We start from the raw sequence: 19,284 nt of genomic DNA, 5'->3' as shown, positions 1-19,284 counted from the left end.
AGCGCTGCCGCCCGCTCGCCCAGCGCAGCCCCGGAGCATGCGAGGGCAGCGGGGGGGCCCCGTCCTCGCTGCCCCCCCCGGAGGGCTCCGCCGGGGAGGGGGGCAGCTCTGCCACCCGGCTTGAAGAGGGCTGGGGGCTCGGAGCTGAGCCTCCATCCCTCCAGCATCCCGCCTTGGAGGGGAGGCTGAGCTTTGCCCCAAAATTTGTTTGTTTGTTGGTTTTTTTTTGGCGTTTCTTTTTTTTTTTTTTTTTTTTTTTTTTTTGGGCTGGGGGGGTTGAGCGAGTCTTGGAGGGGGCTTTGGGGATCATGCCGGGGGGGCTGCGCCTCGGCATCGCTTTCTCCTCGCCCTCCATGGAGCCCGGACCTTTTCTACAATGACTTTCGCTGAGCTGAGCAATGGCAGCTTGAGTGGGAACAGGACGGGGCAGGGCAGCCAAAGCGGTGCCAACCGGTCCTGGGGGCTGCAAGGCGAGGACCCCCCCCAGGGCAACGGCACCACGCTGCCTTTCGCCTTGGACGTGCAGGCGGTGGGCGTCGGGGTCTTCCTGGCCGCCTTCATCCTCTCGGCCATCGTGGGGAACATCCTGGTCATCCTCTCGGTGGCTTGCAACCGGCACCTGCAGACGGTCACCAACTACTTCATCGTCAACCTGGCCATCGCCGACCTGCTCCTCAGCACCACCGTGCTGCCCTTCTCGGCCACCCTGGAGGTGCTGGGCTTCTGGGTGTTCGGCCGCATCTTCTGCAACATCTGGGCAGCGGTGGACGTGCTGTGCTGCTCCGCCTCCATCATGAGCCTCTGCATCATCTCCGTGGACAGGTACATCGGGGTCAAGTACTCGCTCAAGTACCCCACCATCATGACGGAGAGGAAGGCAGGGGTCATCCTCGTGGTGGTGTGGCTCTCCTCCATGGTCATCTCCATCGGGCCGCTGCTGGGCTGGAAGGAGCCGCCACCACCGGATGAGAGCATCTGTAGCATCACAGAAGAGCCAGGCTATGCCCTCTTCTCCTCCCTTTTCTCCTTCTACCTGCCTCTCATGGTCATCCTGGTGATGTACTTCAGGATCTACGTGGTGGCCAGGCGGACAACCCGGAGCTTGGAGGCGGGGGTCAAGAAGGAGAGGAATAAATCCATGGAGGTGGTGCTGCGCATCCACTGCCGCAGCGTGCTGGAGGAGCCTCTCTCCAGCACCCGGAGCAAGGGGCACAACTTCAGGAGCTCCCTCTCCGTGCGGCTCCTCAAGTTCTCCCGTGAGAAAAAGGCGGCCAAGACTCTCGCCATCGTCGTGGGTGTTTTCATCCTCTGCTGGTTCCCCTTCTTCTTCGTCCTGCCTTTTGGTAAGTGATCCTGTCCCCAGCCCAGCCCCATGGCAGAGCACCGAGGACCTGATCCCTGGGACACCTTTCAGGACATAACTCACACATGGTGAGGGATAGGTAGTGGATAGGTGGAGAAACCAGCAATGAATTAATTCAATTAATTAACGCTCGTTCAATATTTATTAATCAGAGTCACATAATCAATCAAAGCAAGCAGCCAATGAATAAAATAGCAACAAAAAAGAAAAAAATCAGTTTAATGAATTTATTCTGCATTCAGCACTTTAATTAATGAAGTTCGGGCTGGGGAGGCAGGAAGCAGCTCTGTTTCAAACGGGCTGTAATTACAGCACGGAGGTCTCCAAACAGCCTTGCAGTCCCTGGCCCTGGCCTCTCATCCTCACAGTTTTGGGGAGGGCACCTGGGTCTGCTTTCATATGCCCAGGGCTCCCACCCCTGCTGTGATTATGCTGGGGATGAGGGAGGTTAAACCCCTCTAAAAACTGTCAGGGACAGAAAGATAAGTCCTGCTGACTTTCCAGGATGCTGATGTTGTGTTGGGACCTCTACCAGGACCAGGTCTTATGTAAAAGGGTCCTGGTGATGTCCCGGGGCTGTTCCTCCTCCTGTGGGAGTCGTGCCCTCAGCTCCTGACCCTGCCAAGGTGCCCGTGCCATGGGTGCTCATTTGGGGCTATCTGCCAGGTTGTGCTCTAAAGTTTTAGCAAGCTCTGCCCCAGTGCACCGGTTTGCCTGAGTGAGAAGGATGAAGCCCTCAGTGTGCAGAGAAAGCTGAGCAGACACGGTGGAGAAGGGACGTGATGCACAAGGCAATGTTCCCCTCCAGCACCAGAGCTACTTGGGACCAAAAAAGTGCAGGGAACCCAGAGCTCTTCATCACTGCCTCTTATAACGACAGTCATCAAATTAACCCTCTGGAGTGATGTAGCTAAAGCAGGGGAGAAGGGAAAAAGTGTGAAAATAACTTTATAATGTAGGTGATGGTCTTTGTACAAAGCAGGGAGGTCTCTGACACCATCTGCAGGGTGGGACCTGCACATCCCACAGCCCACCACACTACCAGGACCACATACACCAGCCAGCAGGGAGGCACTGCAGCTAGTTCTGCACTTTTTTCTCAGATATTTCAAACCCTCTTGCTCGAGTCAAGTCAATAGCAACAGAGCATGGGGACCAAATGACTAATTTTGACCCACTGAGCTTTGGGTCTCCCTCCAGCCCTGCACCTTTGTCCCTAGGGGCAGCTAGAGCCCAGGGCTGTTAGACACCTGGCTGAGCCTGCTCAGCACCATCCTGCCCTCTGGAGGGATAATTCACCAGCACCAGAGCTGCCTCGGATGCTGAGGTGTCCGTGGGGTGGTAGTCAGGTGTCTGGTCTCCCCATGCTGATGCACATTCTTGCATCTCTTTCCTTCGGGCTCTCTCTGGCTGAGCGTGGTGGCTGGGGAGTTTATCTCAGCTCTCTTAAGGGTTTTTGTCCTGTGCGAGCAAGGAGGTTGTGGTTTAACTCGGGCAGGGAGCTGCAGGGCTGTGGTGAGCTTCTCTCATTACAAGACCCAAGGTTACTAACCCCAGCTGACCGTGCCTCAGTTTCCCTTTCATCATTTGTGTGCATTGGGAGGTTTTCATCGCCTGCAGAGACCTTTGGAAGTGGGGGGTTTGGAGAGATGCCAGGCTGAAGGCTGAGCTCTCGGGGCAGCCCCAGGCACTTGCCTCCTTGGCTGAGCACTTTTGCAGGAACCAGCTCCAAACCTCATTCCCAACTTATACCTTGCAGCTAGTGAAGCTGGGAATCAGGGGATCCTATTCCTCTGAATTATTTCTACTACTTGTGAATGGAGACACCAGGCAAATGCTTTTCCATATGAAAAAAAAAAATATATATATAGATATATATATATATTTAACCTCATTTGTCCCCCCTTGAAGCCATTGAACTAGCTCCTGCACTGATGTAAATCACTACTGTTGCTCTTATGTCAAAGGAAAATGATGATTTACACCAGTGAAAAATCCAAACTTCATTCTTTAAGTACCTCCTGTGAACCCATTTGCTTCCTCCAAGTGTGCAACTTGCCAAGTTCTCTATAAACATGGCTTTGATCTTTACTTCCTGCTGTATTATACGTATAATATAAACACAGCAAAAGTTCATTTATTTTATGACTGAAAAATATGCTGCCTCTGATTTCACCTCCCTTTTATTAATTGCAATTTCCTATTCAAACCCGAGAATCATTTATTGCTATCTAGGAGGAGAACAGAAACTTCTGTAAAGTCTAATCTCTGATTTTACAGCTCGTGAGATGGGTCTGAAACAGTGAAGCCAGTAAAGTTCACTGCAAATCCATAAAATCCATAAAATATGCTGGGGCCAATTCTCTTTTGAAAGAAGATTGCAAATGGTTATATAGAACTGCTTCTTTATTTGCTTGTTAGATTAACTTGAAAGAAAGTATTTAGGGTCTGCTGGAAATAGTATTGATAAATATTTTTAATGGAAATGAAACACTGGTTGGAAACAAAAATCACTTTCAATTGAAGTGAAACATATTGTTTCAATTTAAGAAAAGGGTGAATAAGTGTTTATTAAAAATGAGCGCTCTCAGCTATATTTCAAAATGAGCTGTCACATTAAAATGAAACAAATGTGATCTATTTTATTCTGAAAATATCAAAATGAAATATTTTGACTTTCTTGTTCATTCTATTTTTCATGAATTTGCATGAAGTTATCACTGACTGGCTTATCCTGCTGACTCCTTGTTGCCTGAATATGCTTTTTGGGGATAAGTGAATTTGTCAACTGAAAAGTAAAAGGCTGCCCGCTCTGCTTAGCCTGGACTTAGCAATCAGAGCATCTGCACTGGCTCTGTCATCCGGTGTCAGCATCAGCCTGCACACATCTGTGCCTCTTTCTGCAGAATAGCTTCCACTTCGGTTACACAAAAGGAATACTTATTGCATCTGCGTTGAGAAGCTGAAATAACTAAAAAAAATTAAATAGCAGGACCACCAGACCTATGGATGCACTGAGTGTTGTCAGTCTTTTCTCTGTAGTGGAATAATCTGCAAGCATGCTTCTTTAAATCAGCTGGAATTAACAAATATTTCCACAGGCTGTTTATCAGCTGCATAATTCAGCTCTCTTTTGGGTCTGGGATATGTGTCTCCAAGCATAAGATGCCATCTCCAGGAGTTTTAGCACAATTAACAGTTTGCGTAGCTAATGAGACTCTTTAAGCAGCCCGTTGTTCAACAAAAGATGAAATCCTAATTACAGGACAACCCTAATGGGCTGTGCCTTCTGCAGGGTGTGCAGTAGAACTCTGCTAAGCTGCTTCATCTGGGATGCTGCTTGGTGAATGTGTGTTTTTTTTGGCCAGGGTTCCTCTTTGCTTAGCAAAGACCCATCAAGAGAACATTGCAAGGCTTTCTAGAGATGTTGGCCAGGTCTTTAAGGGTATTTTTTATGAAAAAAATCATCTCAATCTGGGTGTTTTAGGCATAAGTACCTTCATCTGTGGTAGCCATAGCATCATGGAGGTGCTGGTTGGAAGGGTCCTCTGAAGGTCCAGCTGCCTTTTGGAGCAACATTAACACCAATACAAGGTCAATCAGGCTTATTCATCCAAAGCCCCCTTTATCTTTCCTATGGAGGTGCCTGAAAGTGTGACCCACCTGATCTGTTTTGGACATCCTCCACAGGACAAGATGAATTATAGTGTTAATTTGCCTCTTCAGAGGAAGAGGATACAAAAGTACCCTCTAGGGACAACTAACTGGCTGACAGTGTCTACACTGTAGGTATATGTAAAGATGTAAAAGGTAGCCTAGACTCGATTTTTTTAAGTCCAATGGAAGCATGACAGCCAGGTGAGAAGAAGCTCAACAGTACATCAGGTCAATCTTTTATTACACACTGGAGAATTACACATGACTTCTCCTTTAAGAAGCACGGCCATAGGAGCTTCACTGCCTCTTCTGCTAATGGAAAACCCTGCTAGAAGTCAGGGGCTAAATTTGTCCTTTCAGCAGACATTTATGCAATGGGCCAAGAAAACAGAACCCCTTATACAACCTCTTAATAGTTATCTCCTTTCTCCAAGATGAGGCAAGAGGGGGTAAGAATAGGAGGAGGGATGGAGCCCTGCTCTGCATTCAATTTTCAGCTCCCAGGGAGCATGCAAAGAGGGTGTGGGGCCCCAGATGGGACCACCTGAAGAGTGGAGGCAAAGCCCTTCTTCATCACTACTTTAGGAGAACCCAAAAGGAAAATCTATCCTTTGGGGTGTACTAGCCAGTACCCAGAATGGTGATTTACATCCCTCCATGGCTCTTGGTTGTTAACAGGTGTAGTCCAGTTTAGGTGGTGGGCTCCAGTGTTTGTTATCCTTCAGATTTGGTCAGAAACCCAGGCTGGTATGAGAGAGGCACAGAAGCACCCACAGCTGGTGCCACACAAGGGTGAAGTCCACAAGCCAAAGTTCCCTCCATCCTGTCCCCCCACAAGCAGCAGTTACCCAGACAAGGAAGGGCTCGAGAGATCCCTCACTACAAGCAAATCCCTGCTCTTATATTTGCGTTGAGGCATGGACTTGCCTGTGTCTGCAGTGGAGGCTGGTGCTTATTTCCAGTTACAATTTAAAAAAATAGTGTACTGGCTTTTTTTCCCTACATCCTGAAGGAAAGGCAGCTGCTACACAAACCAGGTTAAGAAAGGTCTTTTTCAAGCCAAAACAAAATTATTTTTTGTAGATACTATTTTTCACAGGTCAGAAGAAGTCCTTTCACAAAACTTTTTGCAGAAGATGGGCTCACAGAGACATAGCATGGCTCAGACTTTGGAAACTGTCATTTGCAAAATGAATGATGGGGAGGGCAGTGGAGGTAGAGGCACATTTCAGATGAGACTAAGTCTATTGTGGTAGGAGAATCTACTTCTATTCTGGTAGAAGAACATTTGCCATGTTTTCCTAAGGGAACAAGGGCTTATGTCATTGCTCTTTGCCTGTGTGCGTGCAGGCCCTTTCCCACCATCTGTTAAACTCTTTCATCAATCTCAATTGTTTTCAAGAAAGTGCTAAAGGTCTCCAATATATCGAATTCCTACGAGTTTCATAAAAATGGGCAGATAGGCAAATGAGTGGGAACTTACATACTCTTCCCCACTGAAGGAAGATTGCAGAGTGAGCTCTGCCCTTTGTCAGACCCCAGAAAATACTCCCTAAAAACCCATCACAAGACACAATTCCCATTAACACCAAGCTTCTTTAATTTTGTTGTGCACAGGAGGACCCAATCAAAAGTGTGATTTAAGAGGAGGATGAAAGATACACCATTCAAATACTTTGCTGGTCAGGGTAGTCTCTTGTATCTCCTAAAATTTTCTGAGTCATGGTGGAAGTAGCAGAATTGGCATGGAAAAAGCAATGTATAAAATGCTTTGGGATAATTATCTATGGCCTGGAGAAGGATTTTTGACTGAATATTGGGTTGAACTGGAATTAAAGCCTGAGTTCAAACTGGAAGCAGAGCAATGGCAATTAATTCTTCCATCTGTCAGGTGTTCCCTGTTGATCCCGATCCACAGGAACCATATATTCCTTAAAAATGCCAGCAAAGGCACAGACCCAGAGTCTCAAAAGCTCTTTGGTGGAAGGCTCCAATTTGATTTACTGAACATTACCGAACCAAGAGGCAAAATCCTTCTCATCTGCTTTCCACTGCAGGACATTTCCATCAAACGGCTTCATACCAAATTAGAATAGGTAAATCATGGGGGATGGATGGATCTTCCAGCCCATCTCCCTTTCTCCCGAAAAGATCACTTGGCCCCAAACCATTCTTGTCCTGCTCTTAAAGCATTGTAATGAGGGCAAATCCATTGTTTTCCCTGAAAAATTATACTGGTGTTTAATCAGTAAAAACAAATGTGATTTCTGCCTTTTTTTCCTCCAGTTCAGAGTCTGCAATAACTTCAGGGCTTTGTTGCAGCCTACTAGTGTCATTTGTAGGGCACAATAGCTGGGATGCATGGGGTTGGCAAGGCTCAGGGACACGTGGGAGAGTCAGGGTGGGTGCAGCCTGCTGGGAGAGCACTGGAGGAATAGCCCAGGCACAGGGGACCTGGTTATGAGTGATCCACATTGACTGCATCTATCTAAAGATAATACCATGGAAAAGCAGCCTGTGAGCTGGTTTCCCCGCCAGGGAGAACATGTTGGGGTCCTGCAGAAGGGCCTAGGAGGGAATTACAAGCTGGCACACGGACAACAATCAGAGGCTACACTGGGCAGCCACAGCACTTGATGGTGTTAATTCACTCCTTGTGCCCTAGTGCAGAACAACAGGGAAATAGTCTACGCATGTTTGGAAATAAATGGCAAAAAAATGATTATTTGGAGCCCAGCTGAGTGCATGGTTCCCTTCCTACCCATTGCCCTACGTCAAAGGCCAGAGACAGATGGAAGGTTGTAATACATCTTCTGTTGTCTGCCTTGTAGCAAGAGATGCAGTGATCAGGACCTGAAATAGCAATTTGGGCACCCAAGTTTGAACATACGCTCTTCTTCTGCTTGGCCAAAGTAGTGTGGTGACTCAGTGAAGGGACTGGGAACAGGACCCAGATCTCCCATGACCTATATACAGGATAACTCTGCTTCCATTCCACCCACTGCTCCACCAAATAAAACTATTTAAAGCCAAGAGTCTGTTTTTATATCATTGAGTCTTGACGCATCTGGAGGCAGTTGCTATAATAGATGTACCACAAACAGGAAAAAAAAAAAAAAAAAAAAAAAAAAAGGATCTTGAAAATTTTAAAACTACTGTGATTCAATGGGCAAGATGTTATAAAATCTCTCAACAGGAATTTTGGAACTAATACAAAAATATGCAATAGAATATTAAATGCATCTATATTAAGCTGCATCTGAAGGTTTTATTATGCTTGCACACAAAAAAGCTTTGTCCAGGATATTACAGGAAGAAGCTCTTAATTACCCTGATCTATCTGCATTAATTCATATTTGGATAAATATTTACTCATTAATTCTGGTAATCTGCTTAATGGGATGTAACGAAGATTGAATGGAAGGGTGGGGATGTTCTTTGGTATGATCATGCAAGGTGGTTGCTTAAGATCCTACAATCAGCTTGTTTTTAATTGGCTTTGCCACAGCAAACAGCATTAACTAAGTACTAGCAACTGTGTCATGTGAGGAAGTAGCACTGTAAAAGCTTTGTGCTACCTGCAGGTTTTAATTAGAGGTGTGCTCACTTTAGTGAATATCTACATCACTTTTGCTCAAGGCTCTTCAGAAAATGAAAGTATTTCCTTGAGAAGTAACCCAAATCATCTTCTAATCGATCAATTGGGATTTTCACCAGATAGGATTATTGTGCTATATTCTAGGCAGGGCTGATAGTACCTCCTAAGATTACTGGACCATTTTGGAATAAAGTCCCACTTTCTGGTGCCAAATATTATTTATTAGGTAAAGATTTCATTCCATATCTTTGTAACAGGCTGAATTTGTTCTGCCAAATCTGATGCAAAATGAGATAACCATATCTGAGAAAGATGAGAGGGAAAAACACAGTGTTCAGTTTCTGTAAGAAGTGTTACAAGGACAGCCTGGAGTTTAAAAAGCTCTAGCGGTACCAGTTGTCACAACAGAAACTTGATATTTTACTCTGTCGGGGTCGGGGGGTGCTTAATGTCATGACAGGACAGAAATCAGGCAAAGCTGCCCCGATATATCCAGTTTCTATGAAGCTACACAGCTAGAAGAAAGCATGTTCCTGAGATGTTGGCAGGGAAGAGCATTTTGGCAAGACTGGAACTTGCTGGGTAGGGACTTTTAAGAGCAAGGACTTGATGGGGTCTGGTGGGGAATTCAGCTCCTCTGCAGTCTCCTGCACTGCCCATTCCCAACGTCAGGTCAGTCCTTGGCTTTGGATGCCAACAGTGCACGGTCCTCAGCCAAGCTCCTTGGTTTTCCACATAACCAAAAATGAAAAAGAAGGATTTTGAGGCTGCAGTTCATCTCATCCTAATGCTGCCATCTAAACCAGTTACACCCCAAAACCACCAGTATCTCCTCAAGGTGACCAAAGACCACCAGCTCTGAGGTGCACACGTCTGAATTAGCCGAGGTGAATCTCACTGTGAAAACAAATACGGGGCCAGATTTGCCAAAGTCTGACACTTTCAGCTGGAGCTGAATCTGACGGGTATTCTGCTTTAACGGTGTGATGGGCCCTGTAATGCCAAGGGCTCAGGACTCCACGCCCAAAATACAGGCATGTTATGGCATTGCTTTGTAGATAGGATGGTTAAATGGTTCTAAAGCAGCCTTCTGTTCTCAGAGAGATGGGAAAATAAAGATATTTATGTTAAGAAAAATATACGTTTGCAAAATATTTGTCCCCTCAGTGAGATAAGTACTTTCAGACATCTATGAGGAAAAAATTCTGTCCTCAGAGCAGGGCTGAGCAGGATGATTTTGCCAAACCTAGAGCCACGTAATGACCCATGAGGAGACAGTGAACAGCTCTGTTCAGCTGTCACTACATGTAAATCGAGCACCCACTTTTCCTTGCACTTGTCTTGGCAGGGACACTGCAGAGACAATAGAGCATGATCTTGATATTAAGCTCTTTAAGGGTAAGACGTTTTTCAAATATAAGTTTCGCTTTGACTTTGTCTATCTTTTGAGTCTTTGCAACTTTAGTAGTATTCATTTAGAAGTTTTATTATCTAGGATACACTAGAAAGTGTTTGGAAGAAATTCATTCATGTATTCAGTGGAAACCAGAGTTCACTAGAGAAGTGGAGTTAAATAAGACAATTTTTTATCACAGGACATAATTGTAAAGCAAAGAATGTGACAATCTAATAAAATACTTGCTCTCTGTATGAGAAAAAAAAAAAAAAAAAAAACATCTTTAAGACAGCTGAAGCCCAGAATTGGTCGTCACAAAGGCTGTGGTCTATGCACTGCATTTTCAGCAATCATCTTTCCATGCGAACTAGTGGGATTTTGAGTGGTGTCTGCAGCATCTTCTACCCTTTAAGATAAACCCACAAAGACAGGTGGCATAGAGCTTCTGGCATGACATGTACTTGTTCTCTGAGCCAGGTACCAGCTACACTTTGTAAAAGTTGTTTTCTGCTCGGTGGATTAACTGCCTCCTTTCCTTGTCATGTGATAACCAGGCAAAACTATTTGGTCTAATTATGCAAAGATTGCTCTTCCCCCCTCTTGAGTTGTATTTAAAAACTACTAGTTTTTGAAGTCCAAATACTTTAAGACATAACTACCTTTTTGGACCTAGCCATGGGGCTAGTGAGGTTCTGGAAAGGACTGGGAGCCCTTCTTGTCTCCAGCAGCAATGATGTGCAGGGCTTCGAGGTTCCCTGAGGTGTCCCCATGCCAGAGGGCTGGCAGAGCCCCCAGACAGAACTGTCTCCTCTCCCTCCTAATGCTCAAACCCACAGGAGTGCTTCCAAATGCCCTTTATGATCTCGTTTTCATTCACCCACCTGTTCTAAATTTGGTTGTGGCTGAGCGGGTTTGAGGCTGTGCAAGTAAGAGCAGTTCACGAGGAACTGCTTCAGTATTAAAGTTCATCAGCTGGCTGCTTTCACAGGAGAGATGCTTTCCAATTTGGCCGCTAATTGCCATTGTTACATGCTGTAAATATTTCCTTTAAAATGCCATTAGGGACACTGAGCCATGAGCCTTCTGAGGTCTTTATCTTTACAAGCTCCTTCCATCCAGAGATCTCTGAGCCCTTTGTACCTGCATCTGAGCACGCATCCCCAAATTCCCTCTTCTTCCTGCTTCCTCCAACGCCACTCACAGCCACCGCAATGCAAAAGTAATGTCTCCAGTGGGTATTGATTAGTTGCATCGACCATCTGCTCTCCAGGCTGGTGAGGAAACCTGCCTGAGCGGCAGAGGTAAAATTCACATCTTCCCACACAAGGTATGCTGGGGACAAACTTGTCCCAGTGGTGACAGCTCTAAAGTTCAAAGGATTGAATAGGAAGAAGGGGAACATGCACAGATGGCCTTAGGGAAGGAGACAGCACTGTTCATCATCGTTTTGGGCTGGGGGTATTGAGGCACTGCTTACATACCTACAGTCATTTGGTAGCTCTCCAGTATTGCTAACACACCAGACAGCTACTTCTGCCCATCCTGCTTTCTCTGTTCCAGCACTGCATAAAAATTGTCACACTAAAACAGAAGACTGTACTTCTCCCTGCGCCGTAATTTATGGGCACGATTAGCCCAAGGATGGATTTACTGGAGTGGCTGGAACAGGATCCGGCTTTTTAGCTGCTCCTAATGAATAGCCTTTCTCTAAGAGGGCTCCTTAGCTAATGCATTTGGAGCCGAGCCAGAGAACCACCAGGTCTGGTGGCAGAAAACCAACTGCCAACTTGCTAAAGAGAGGGCATTTCCTCCTCCCAGGAAGTTTCCGATGTGAAGCAATTCACAATTCTGTCATTAAGGCCCCTGAAACGCAACTTTTATTTTTTCCCCAGCTGGGAAAAAAAAAAAAATTGTGAGGGGTTCCTACAGTAAGAAATCTCTGCCCCAAACAAGTCCAAGCCACGTTTCCCATTGCTAACTAGTGGGTGCATTTATGATACTCAAAGAAAGAGGATCAGGAGCAGAGACAAAATACTCAGCTGACCCCAAGCAGGTTCTCCAGCACAAACCTGCCCTAGAAGCCATATTTCAGCAGTGTGGACATGAGCAGCTCAGCGCCTTGTGGGTTTAGGGCCTGCAATCAGCCCTGCCCCTCTTCTGTTCAGCAGTTTGTTTGTATATTTAGCATAGCTAATGGGGCCTGCACTTCCCCCTGTGAGATAATGGCCAGAGCAGATCACATGGGTTAAATTCCCTGATCTCCTGGATAAAAGAGGCCCAAATATTCCTGCAAAACTTGCAATGCATGGTCTCAAGGATGAGAGAGCACCAACAAGAGCCATGCAGCAAATCCACCAGTAGATGTCTATGATGGGGAAAAAATACATGAGGAAGCTCTGCAAGAGTTCTCCCATGCTAGAATTAATTACACAAAAACTGCTTGAGCAGTGGTCAGTCCCCCCTACAAAAGAAGGTGACATCAGCCTGTGCTAGAAAGGATGCACTGGAGTTGGGTCCAGCACAGACAAACTCTACAACTTTTGTAAAATAATTTAGATGGGGGAAATCTAACAGAAAAAAGAAACTTTAGAGGGAAAATAACAACTTAAGTCAGAAAAGGATGATCAGTGGTATAGACACAGTGAGGAATGGGGACACCTTCATGGCATGGTGGTATTTCCCCATGGCAATGAACCTAGAGGGATGTAGGGCAACGTGGCCAGGAAAGGGATGAGGGATGAGCACCCTCCCTGCAGCAGGAGGATGGTCTGGAGCTGGGCACTGGGAGGGAAGGAGGTCACCACCACAGGGTGATAATACATCTCCTCTCTGGCTGCTCTCCAGCTTCTGATCTCTTAGGATCTGCCTCCCAGATCACTGAGAAACACCCAGTGGGTAACAATAGGGATCACAGAGGGCACTGACCACAAAACCATGGACTCAGAGCCAGTGTCAAACCCCTGGGCTACCTGGTGAAGATAGCAATGATGCTATTTCTTGCCCTAGGTGAGAACTGTCTCACCTGAATCCCAGGTGGAGGACCTGGGATGAGAGTGGAGACCCCATCAGCTGCTCGCTGACCTAGCTTGAGCACAGACAGCAGAGGGCCTGGATTCAGAGGCAGTGCCAGCTCCTGAACCTCTGCCTTTAAAGCCTATTTCTCTAGGAGAGACTTGTCAAAAAGCACCAGGAAAGTTTTCCAGCCATGGGCTATTTCTGTTCCCAGGGTGCCTTCCACAGGAATTATCTGGAAAGCAGTGAGGATGTGTTGTGAAGGCGATCTGGCAGCCTGCCACAGGCCTGTCAACCTCCCTCAATATTGTGCTTGGGCTGGGGATTTGGGGAAAGAAAACAGAACAACTGCACGTCACAGCATTTGCGTTCAATGTAGTCCTTGCTAAGAGCTGAGTGTGCAAAGGCATGGGAGGATGGAGCAAAGCGTGGGGAGTTTTCCAAATATTGCACCTCTTGTTCTCTTCTGCGCTGGCGAAGCAGAGTTGTTTAGGAGGAATCACATTGTGCCTCTTTTTCAGTGACTGCACATGGCTACAGCACCCTGGGGTTCTCTGAAGGCTGATCTATCTGAGATCCTTAGCAGTTCACAGGGGCTTTAGTCACGGTCCATCCCCTTTTGTGTCAGGTGCTGTATAAATCTAACATTATTTCTAGCCCAGAGGAGCTCTCAGTGGTGGATCCACAGGGATGGTGCAGGCAGGAGAGCATGCAGTGCTGCAGAAAGACTGATGTTTACTGGCACCCAGACAAAAGGATATGAAATAGCCATGTAGATGTTGAGAGATATCTTCTGACATTGCATCTGATCACATCGCAGCCCACCCTGCTCCCTCCAAGTCCTCCTCCCCAAATGCATCCTTGTAGTGTTTCCCTTCTCATCCATGCCTCCTCATCCCAGAATGTAATTATTGCTGGTCCGCAAATAACCAAAGGGATTAGGGTTAGGGCCAGACTAACAGGTGAAGCCTTCATGTATCTATGGGTAGGTGCCTGCATGTGAGCTGGATGTCTCAGTGCCCTTTATTGCCTGTGGGACATTTCCCAAGAAACTCAAGAGAAACCCTCGTGGAAAGCACCTCTGGTAACCTGCCTACCCAAACATTTCTTGCTGTTTCCCATAAACTGGAGTGCAGGTTGTGCCCTATCTTAGTGTGCCAGCATGTTCCCCTCAGATGGACCCTCTCATAGATTAATTCTGAAGCTGTGTCCTGAAAATAAAAATGAATGGGGGATTGCTGTTTCCCTCTAAGAGTGGCCTATGAGGAGTCAGGCTGCCTTCCTTTCCATTGCTGTCATGCATTAAAAAACACACCTAATGTTTCAGTGCAGGAATAGTAGAAAATATACAGAAAAGTCTTTGACAGAAGGGCTTAATCTTTGCTGACTGGCAGAGATAGAGAAAAAAATGCCTAAGTGACTTTAATGAGCTGTAAGCCATCACTTGGGCATGTATCTGGGCAAGTAGGATGCAGCTGGACAACTTAAAAAGAGATTGTGGGGTTACCTGGCAGTGGTGGGTTTAGTGTCTCCATTTAGGACATGTAGCCATAGTAAGGCTGTGGTATTCTCTGGTGCACACAGAAGTTGTCCCATCACAGCTTTTAGTCATTGCCCACCTGCTAATGCTGAGACGTGAGAACTGAAGCACACAAAAGAGCATACACAACATGCAGGCTCCTCCTGGGTTTCATTAGTGTCCCCCTGACGGCCCCAGTGGGCAGCACGGCCACTGCTCTCCTACAGGATGGATCCGTGAACTTCCCCTGAAAGGCCAGGGGAATTGGGACGTGGGCGGTTTCATTATCCTGCTGTAAAGACAGGACAAGGGAAATCATTTACATCGAAAACAGAATTTTCCCAGTGTCTGAGGCTGAATTAAAGGAAACTATGGTAGGGGGTTCACTGGAGAGTGTTTACACTGAATGTGACCATCAGCATGTCAGGTCTGATTCCATCTGTTCAGCTGGAAAAGGTCTGTTTCTTCACTCTCTGCACTCTTGCTGAACACCCATCAGAGTGTACTTAGAGAAACCACGGGTGATTAAATTAACGACCTAATGTACAGAACAAAAAATCATTTGCTCCAAAAATAGTCATTTACCACTCAACGCAAAAGTAGTTGACTCACAGCAGAGTTCAGACAAGCCTTTGGAGAGCCACGTGGCCAGAAATGTGATCAGGCCCACCAACCCCTCAAGTGCAATGCTCCTTCAAGTATCTCCTCCCTTCATTGCTCTTTATCTTCTTCTGCTCACTGGTTCTCCCCCAGTCTGCACCGCTCTGTGGCTTTGATGTGTATGTGCAGCAGGCAGCTGTTTCCGTCTTGTGAAAGCAGAGACTGAATGCAGATCACTATATTGCACAATCCTATTCAAAATCAAATATTGATCTTCATGTGCGTCCCAGTCCCTGGCCTTTGTTACCTATGTCATTCTGGGCAGGCCATTCAGGATTTATAAGATAATTTACTTTTTGCAGCACAAACATATTCATGCCTCATTGTAATCATTTTTTGTTTAATTATTTATTTTTTTGCTTAATTATTTATACTCTTTATACTATTTATACTCATACTACTCTTTGCTTAATTATTTATATCCTCTCTTTGGATTTCACTCTTCTGGCACATAGGTGGTCAAATGTCTTCTTCCCTTATAGCCTCTGCTTTGCTGCACTGAACAAGATAAAATTCGTCTCTCCTAATGGGCTTCCTTTTGCCTTTATCATCCATGTTCTTCCTCCGATTCAGCTGGATTTCCTCTTCTTTAGAAGATCACTGATGCTTTAGGAGACCAACCCTGTGCTCAAGATCAGCTTCCAATTCAGTCTTTTGAAGTTGCATCGGCCAAACGTGTCAGGGCAAGCAGTACTTTGTGGTAATGCTGAAATTACTTTTAGCAATGGTAGTGGCAGATCACACTTCCCACCTGCAGAAAAAATGAAGAAGGCAGCTATCTGCCATCCATGGGTGGCTGTCCTCCGCAGTTGCCACCGTGAACCTATGGAGCTTGATGCTCTGGCTGTTAAGGCAACATTGGGGTTGGATTTGTCTGAGTCATGCCACAGAGATCTCCAAGGGAGTGCTTAAACAAATACATAGATGTCACCTTCCACCTCCATGTGCTCAGGATTGTACAAGATGGTTCGTTTCATGAGTTGATCTCATTCACTGCCATTTCAAGGTGTGAGGGGCTCTCCTTACACCAAGGACCCTGCCACCAAACTGAGCTGGAAACAGTTCCCCAGGTCACTGGAGGAGGCACCCGTCAAACCACAAGGTCCCATCAGCCAGTGCTGAAATGTGGATTAAGAAATGCTGCTCCACTGCCAGATGTGAGTCATCCTGCCTCTTGAACACTCACTTATGGTCACCATGGTGACTGGGTCAAAAATGATCTGGGAAAGTCAATTTTTCTTCCCCCTCTATTTATTTATTGTCGCTTCCAAATCCCTGCCTCTCACCCTTCTCCCTCTCCAGGAGTGACCTGCACTCCAAGGATACAGCAGCTCACAGAGGATAAAGTGTGTTTATTTTATCCCAAACTGCAATCACCAAGGAGGAATTTCCACTGCACACATTTGGAAAAAAAAAAAAAAAAAAAAAAAAAGAAAGCGTGACAGTCCCAGGAGAAATCACTTTTGAAGTGAGAGAGGGACTGGACCAGCCACACATAGTGTCAGGACCTGTTTTTTCCCCTCTTTTCCCAATAAAAGTTCCATCAGTAAAATTCCCAATTGAACTGGTATTGGGATTTAGTCTGGGCTGCACTAAAGCAGGCTCTCTGTGACACAGGTGGTAGGTAGTGCTTCATAATTCCATCAGCAGCCAGCACCCAGGCAAAAGGGAACACTGTTGCTCATAATTGTGAACAAAGGATCTTGGGGTTAAAAGCTCCCCTTGGATGAAAAATTTAGGAATCTCCATCCTGGTAATGCCCTGTTCTTATCCTTGGCCATGGTGTCCCATGCTATGATGCCTACTCTGCCCAAAAAGTGCTCAGGGATCAAAAACAGGAAAAAAAAAAAAAAAAAAAAAGAAATCCCATTATCCCATTTAGAGGTCTGTTAGGCACCCAGGCAAAGGTGTGAGCATTTTTAATGGCCCTGCAGAGCAAGACACTGAATGTAGGTGTCCACTCTAGGGTCAGTTTTCTCTGCCCCCAACAGAAAGTTGAGGTAGATCTAATTGAGACTGGAGATACAAAGCTGCCCCTCCAGAGTCCTCTTCAGCAAGCAGGAGTCACCACTGATGTCTCCCTGGGACCTGTGCTGCTCCTTGTACCCAGAGCTCGTTTTCTTCCTTCACCAGCTAGAATGCTTCCTCATTTAGTGGCTGTTGGTCTCCATCCCATTTTGAATGACTCTTTCATCCATTTTGCTCATGCTGGTCTTGCCACTCAGAAAAGTTTTAGCACTAACAAGTTTTCCCTTGGTTTCATCCTTTCCTTGGTTATCTTTATCTCCATTTATTCTCTTTAATTCCCTACACAAAACAGAAACACCTTTGCAGATTTGAATTGGTAAACTGCAGTTTGGGTTCTGCAGACTTTGGCAGAAACCACCCAGGCTGACAGCAGTGCTAAGCAGTAGCTGTGCCTCTACCACCCCAGGCACTGGTAAGGAGCAAAAAGCATCCCACTAGGCAGATGTTTCCACTAAATTTGGGAATGCCTTCAAAACCACTCAGAAAAGCCTACAAATGAAAAGCAAACCAAGCTGTTTGTTGTCATTAACAAATAGCAAAAACAAGAACAAACAAACAAACAAACAAAAGAGAGAATACAAGAATGTGATCATTTGGGAACAATTCATTTGTTATTTCTACTAATAAAAGCCTATTTGTACTGTGGTTATGTCCCTGAACATGCGCATAAGAGCTGGGATTTGTGTAGAAAAAGGATAATTCCTCACTCCAGAGAATTTATTGCCTTGGTTTTGGGAGCTTAAGAGTGCAATGTATTGACCCTTGCCCACCATTAGGTTGTGGGACTATCACAAATGATTCACAGCAGATGCACAGAAGAGTATTATGCATTTAAAAAAAAAAAAAGAAAAAAAAAAAAGTGCATTTTTTCAGTTAAAAGTTTGATAATGAAGTTGTTGAATCACCCAAGGGAGAACCTGAAGTTTGATAATGGTCTTTCATCAGCAGGTATAGGGTCTAGGGAAAGAAGAGAGAGAATTGTTAGGTCAACAAAAGAAAATTAAACTTTGTTTTTCAGATTGATCCATAATGCAGTATTTCATTTTGCGTTTTGATTATTTTTGATCTGGTTTCTAAAAATAAATGCAAGTAAATTCCAATGGCATCCCTGTCCCCTGATCCTAGAAGAAAAGTTTGGTTTAGAAAAGTTTCAAGACTGAAATTTTGCATTTGTTTTTCAGATTACTCTCTCTCTCTCTCATCTGCTTTGGCCAAAACAATTTGACGAGTTTGCCCTACATGAAAATTTGCATTTGTCTCCCGTAATTTGCATGCTTCTCAGGGAATGAAATGGCCTAGCAATATATTTTTGTCCTGCTATTATCAGATGTCTTTCTTTCTGTCAGGCTGCATGAGCATGGTGTCAGGAGAGAAATCCTGGAACAGCTTGGAAAGCTCTTGGGAATCTCTGTGCATAAAGGGATAAGGGTTGGAGAAAAAATTGGGCATATGGTATTGTTGTGAACAACCATGACATTTCCTGATTGTGCCCAATTTTCAATTTCCCTTTTGAGGACAAGTCACAGGCTGAAACAGACCTTAGCTGATCTGTTTATTCCAAGGGGACCAAGTGGCCTCTTTCAAACAGCCCCATGGACTGTTAGAGGCAGAGAGCGAGAAAGGATGTCACCCAGCCAGCCATGCAGCCATCCATGAGCTCTCCCAAAATTCCTAAAACCCAGGCAGAAGGGGTCTGTCTGCCATTCTTGGCTTGCACGTTGCACAAGCAAGGTGCTGGGAGGAAGAAAAAGTTTCCCACTGACAAACATCTGGAGGCCTTGGTGGAGGAAAGGTTTGGGGCACAGATGCTCTGCAGTAAGGAGCACGTCCCCTTCCATGCCTTGGGACAATGCCCAGTGTCACACCACAAGAAATTTGCTCAAACTTTATATTCTGTCTACAGAACACTCTGTGTTTTAGAAATTACCTGATTCCAATGCTCTTGTGGACAGGAAAACTCAAGGGGGGTTGGGAGTGCACCCCCAAAGAAATCCCATGCAAAGAGGGAATGGATTTTCAGATCCTAAACTCATCTGCCCTCATTGAACCAT

At 45.6% G+C, this 19,284-nt stretch overlaps 1 protein-coding gene across 1 annotated transcript in view; it reads left to right on the top strand.

Moving 5' to 3' along the window:
- The first annotated feature begins 338 nt into the window (after nucleotides 1-338).
- Nucleotides 339-19,284, top strand: part of ADRA1D (adrenoceptor alpha 1D) — a 42,929-nt gene continuing 23,983 nt past the window's right edge. Inside the window, exon 1 of the mRNA XM_084519019.1 lies at nucleotides 339-1,343. Within this exon, the coding sequence (XP_084375145.1) occupies nucleotides 377-1,343 (967 nt within the window). The 5' untranslated portion in view covers nucleotides 339-376. The remainder of the gene's footprint in view (nucleotides 1,344-19,284) is intronic.

Source organism: Aythya ferina (assembly GCF_964211825.1).
Source record: "Aythya ferina genome assembly, chromosome: 4".
Lineage (NCBI taxonomy): Eukaryota > Metazoa > Chordata > Aves > Anseriformes > Anatidae > Aythya > Aythya ferina.
The sequence above is the reverse complement of the archived record's forward strand: the minus strand, read 5'-3'. Positions and strand labels throughout refer to the sequence as shown.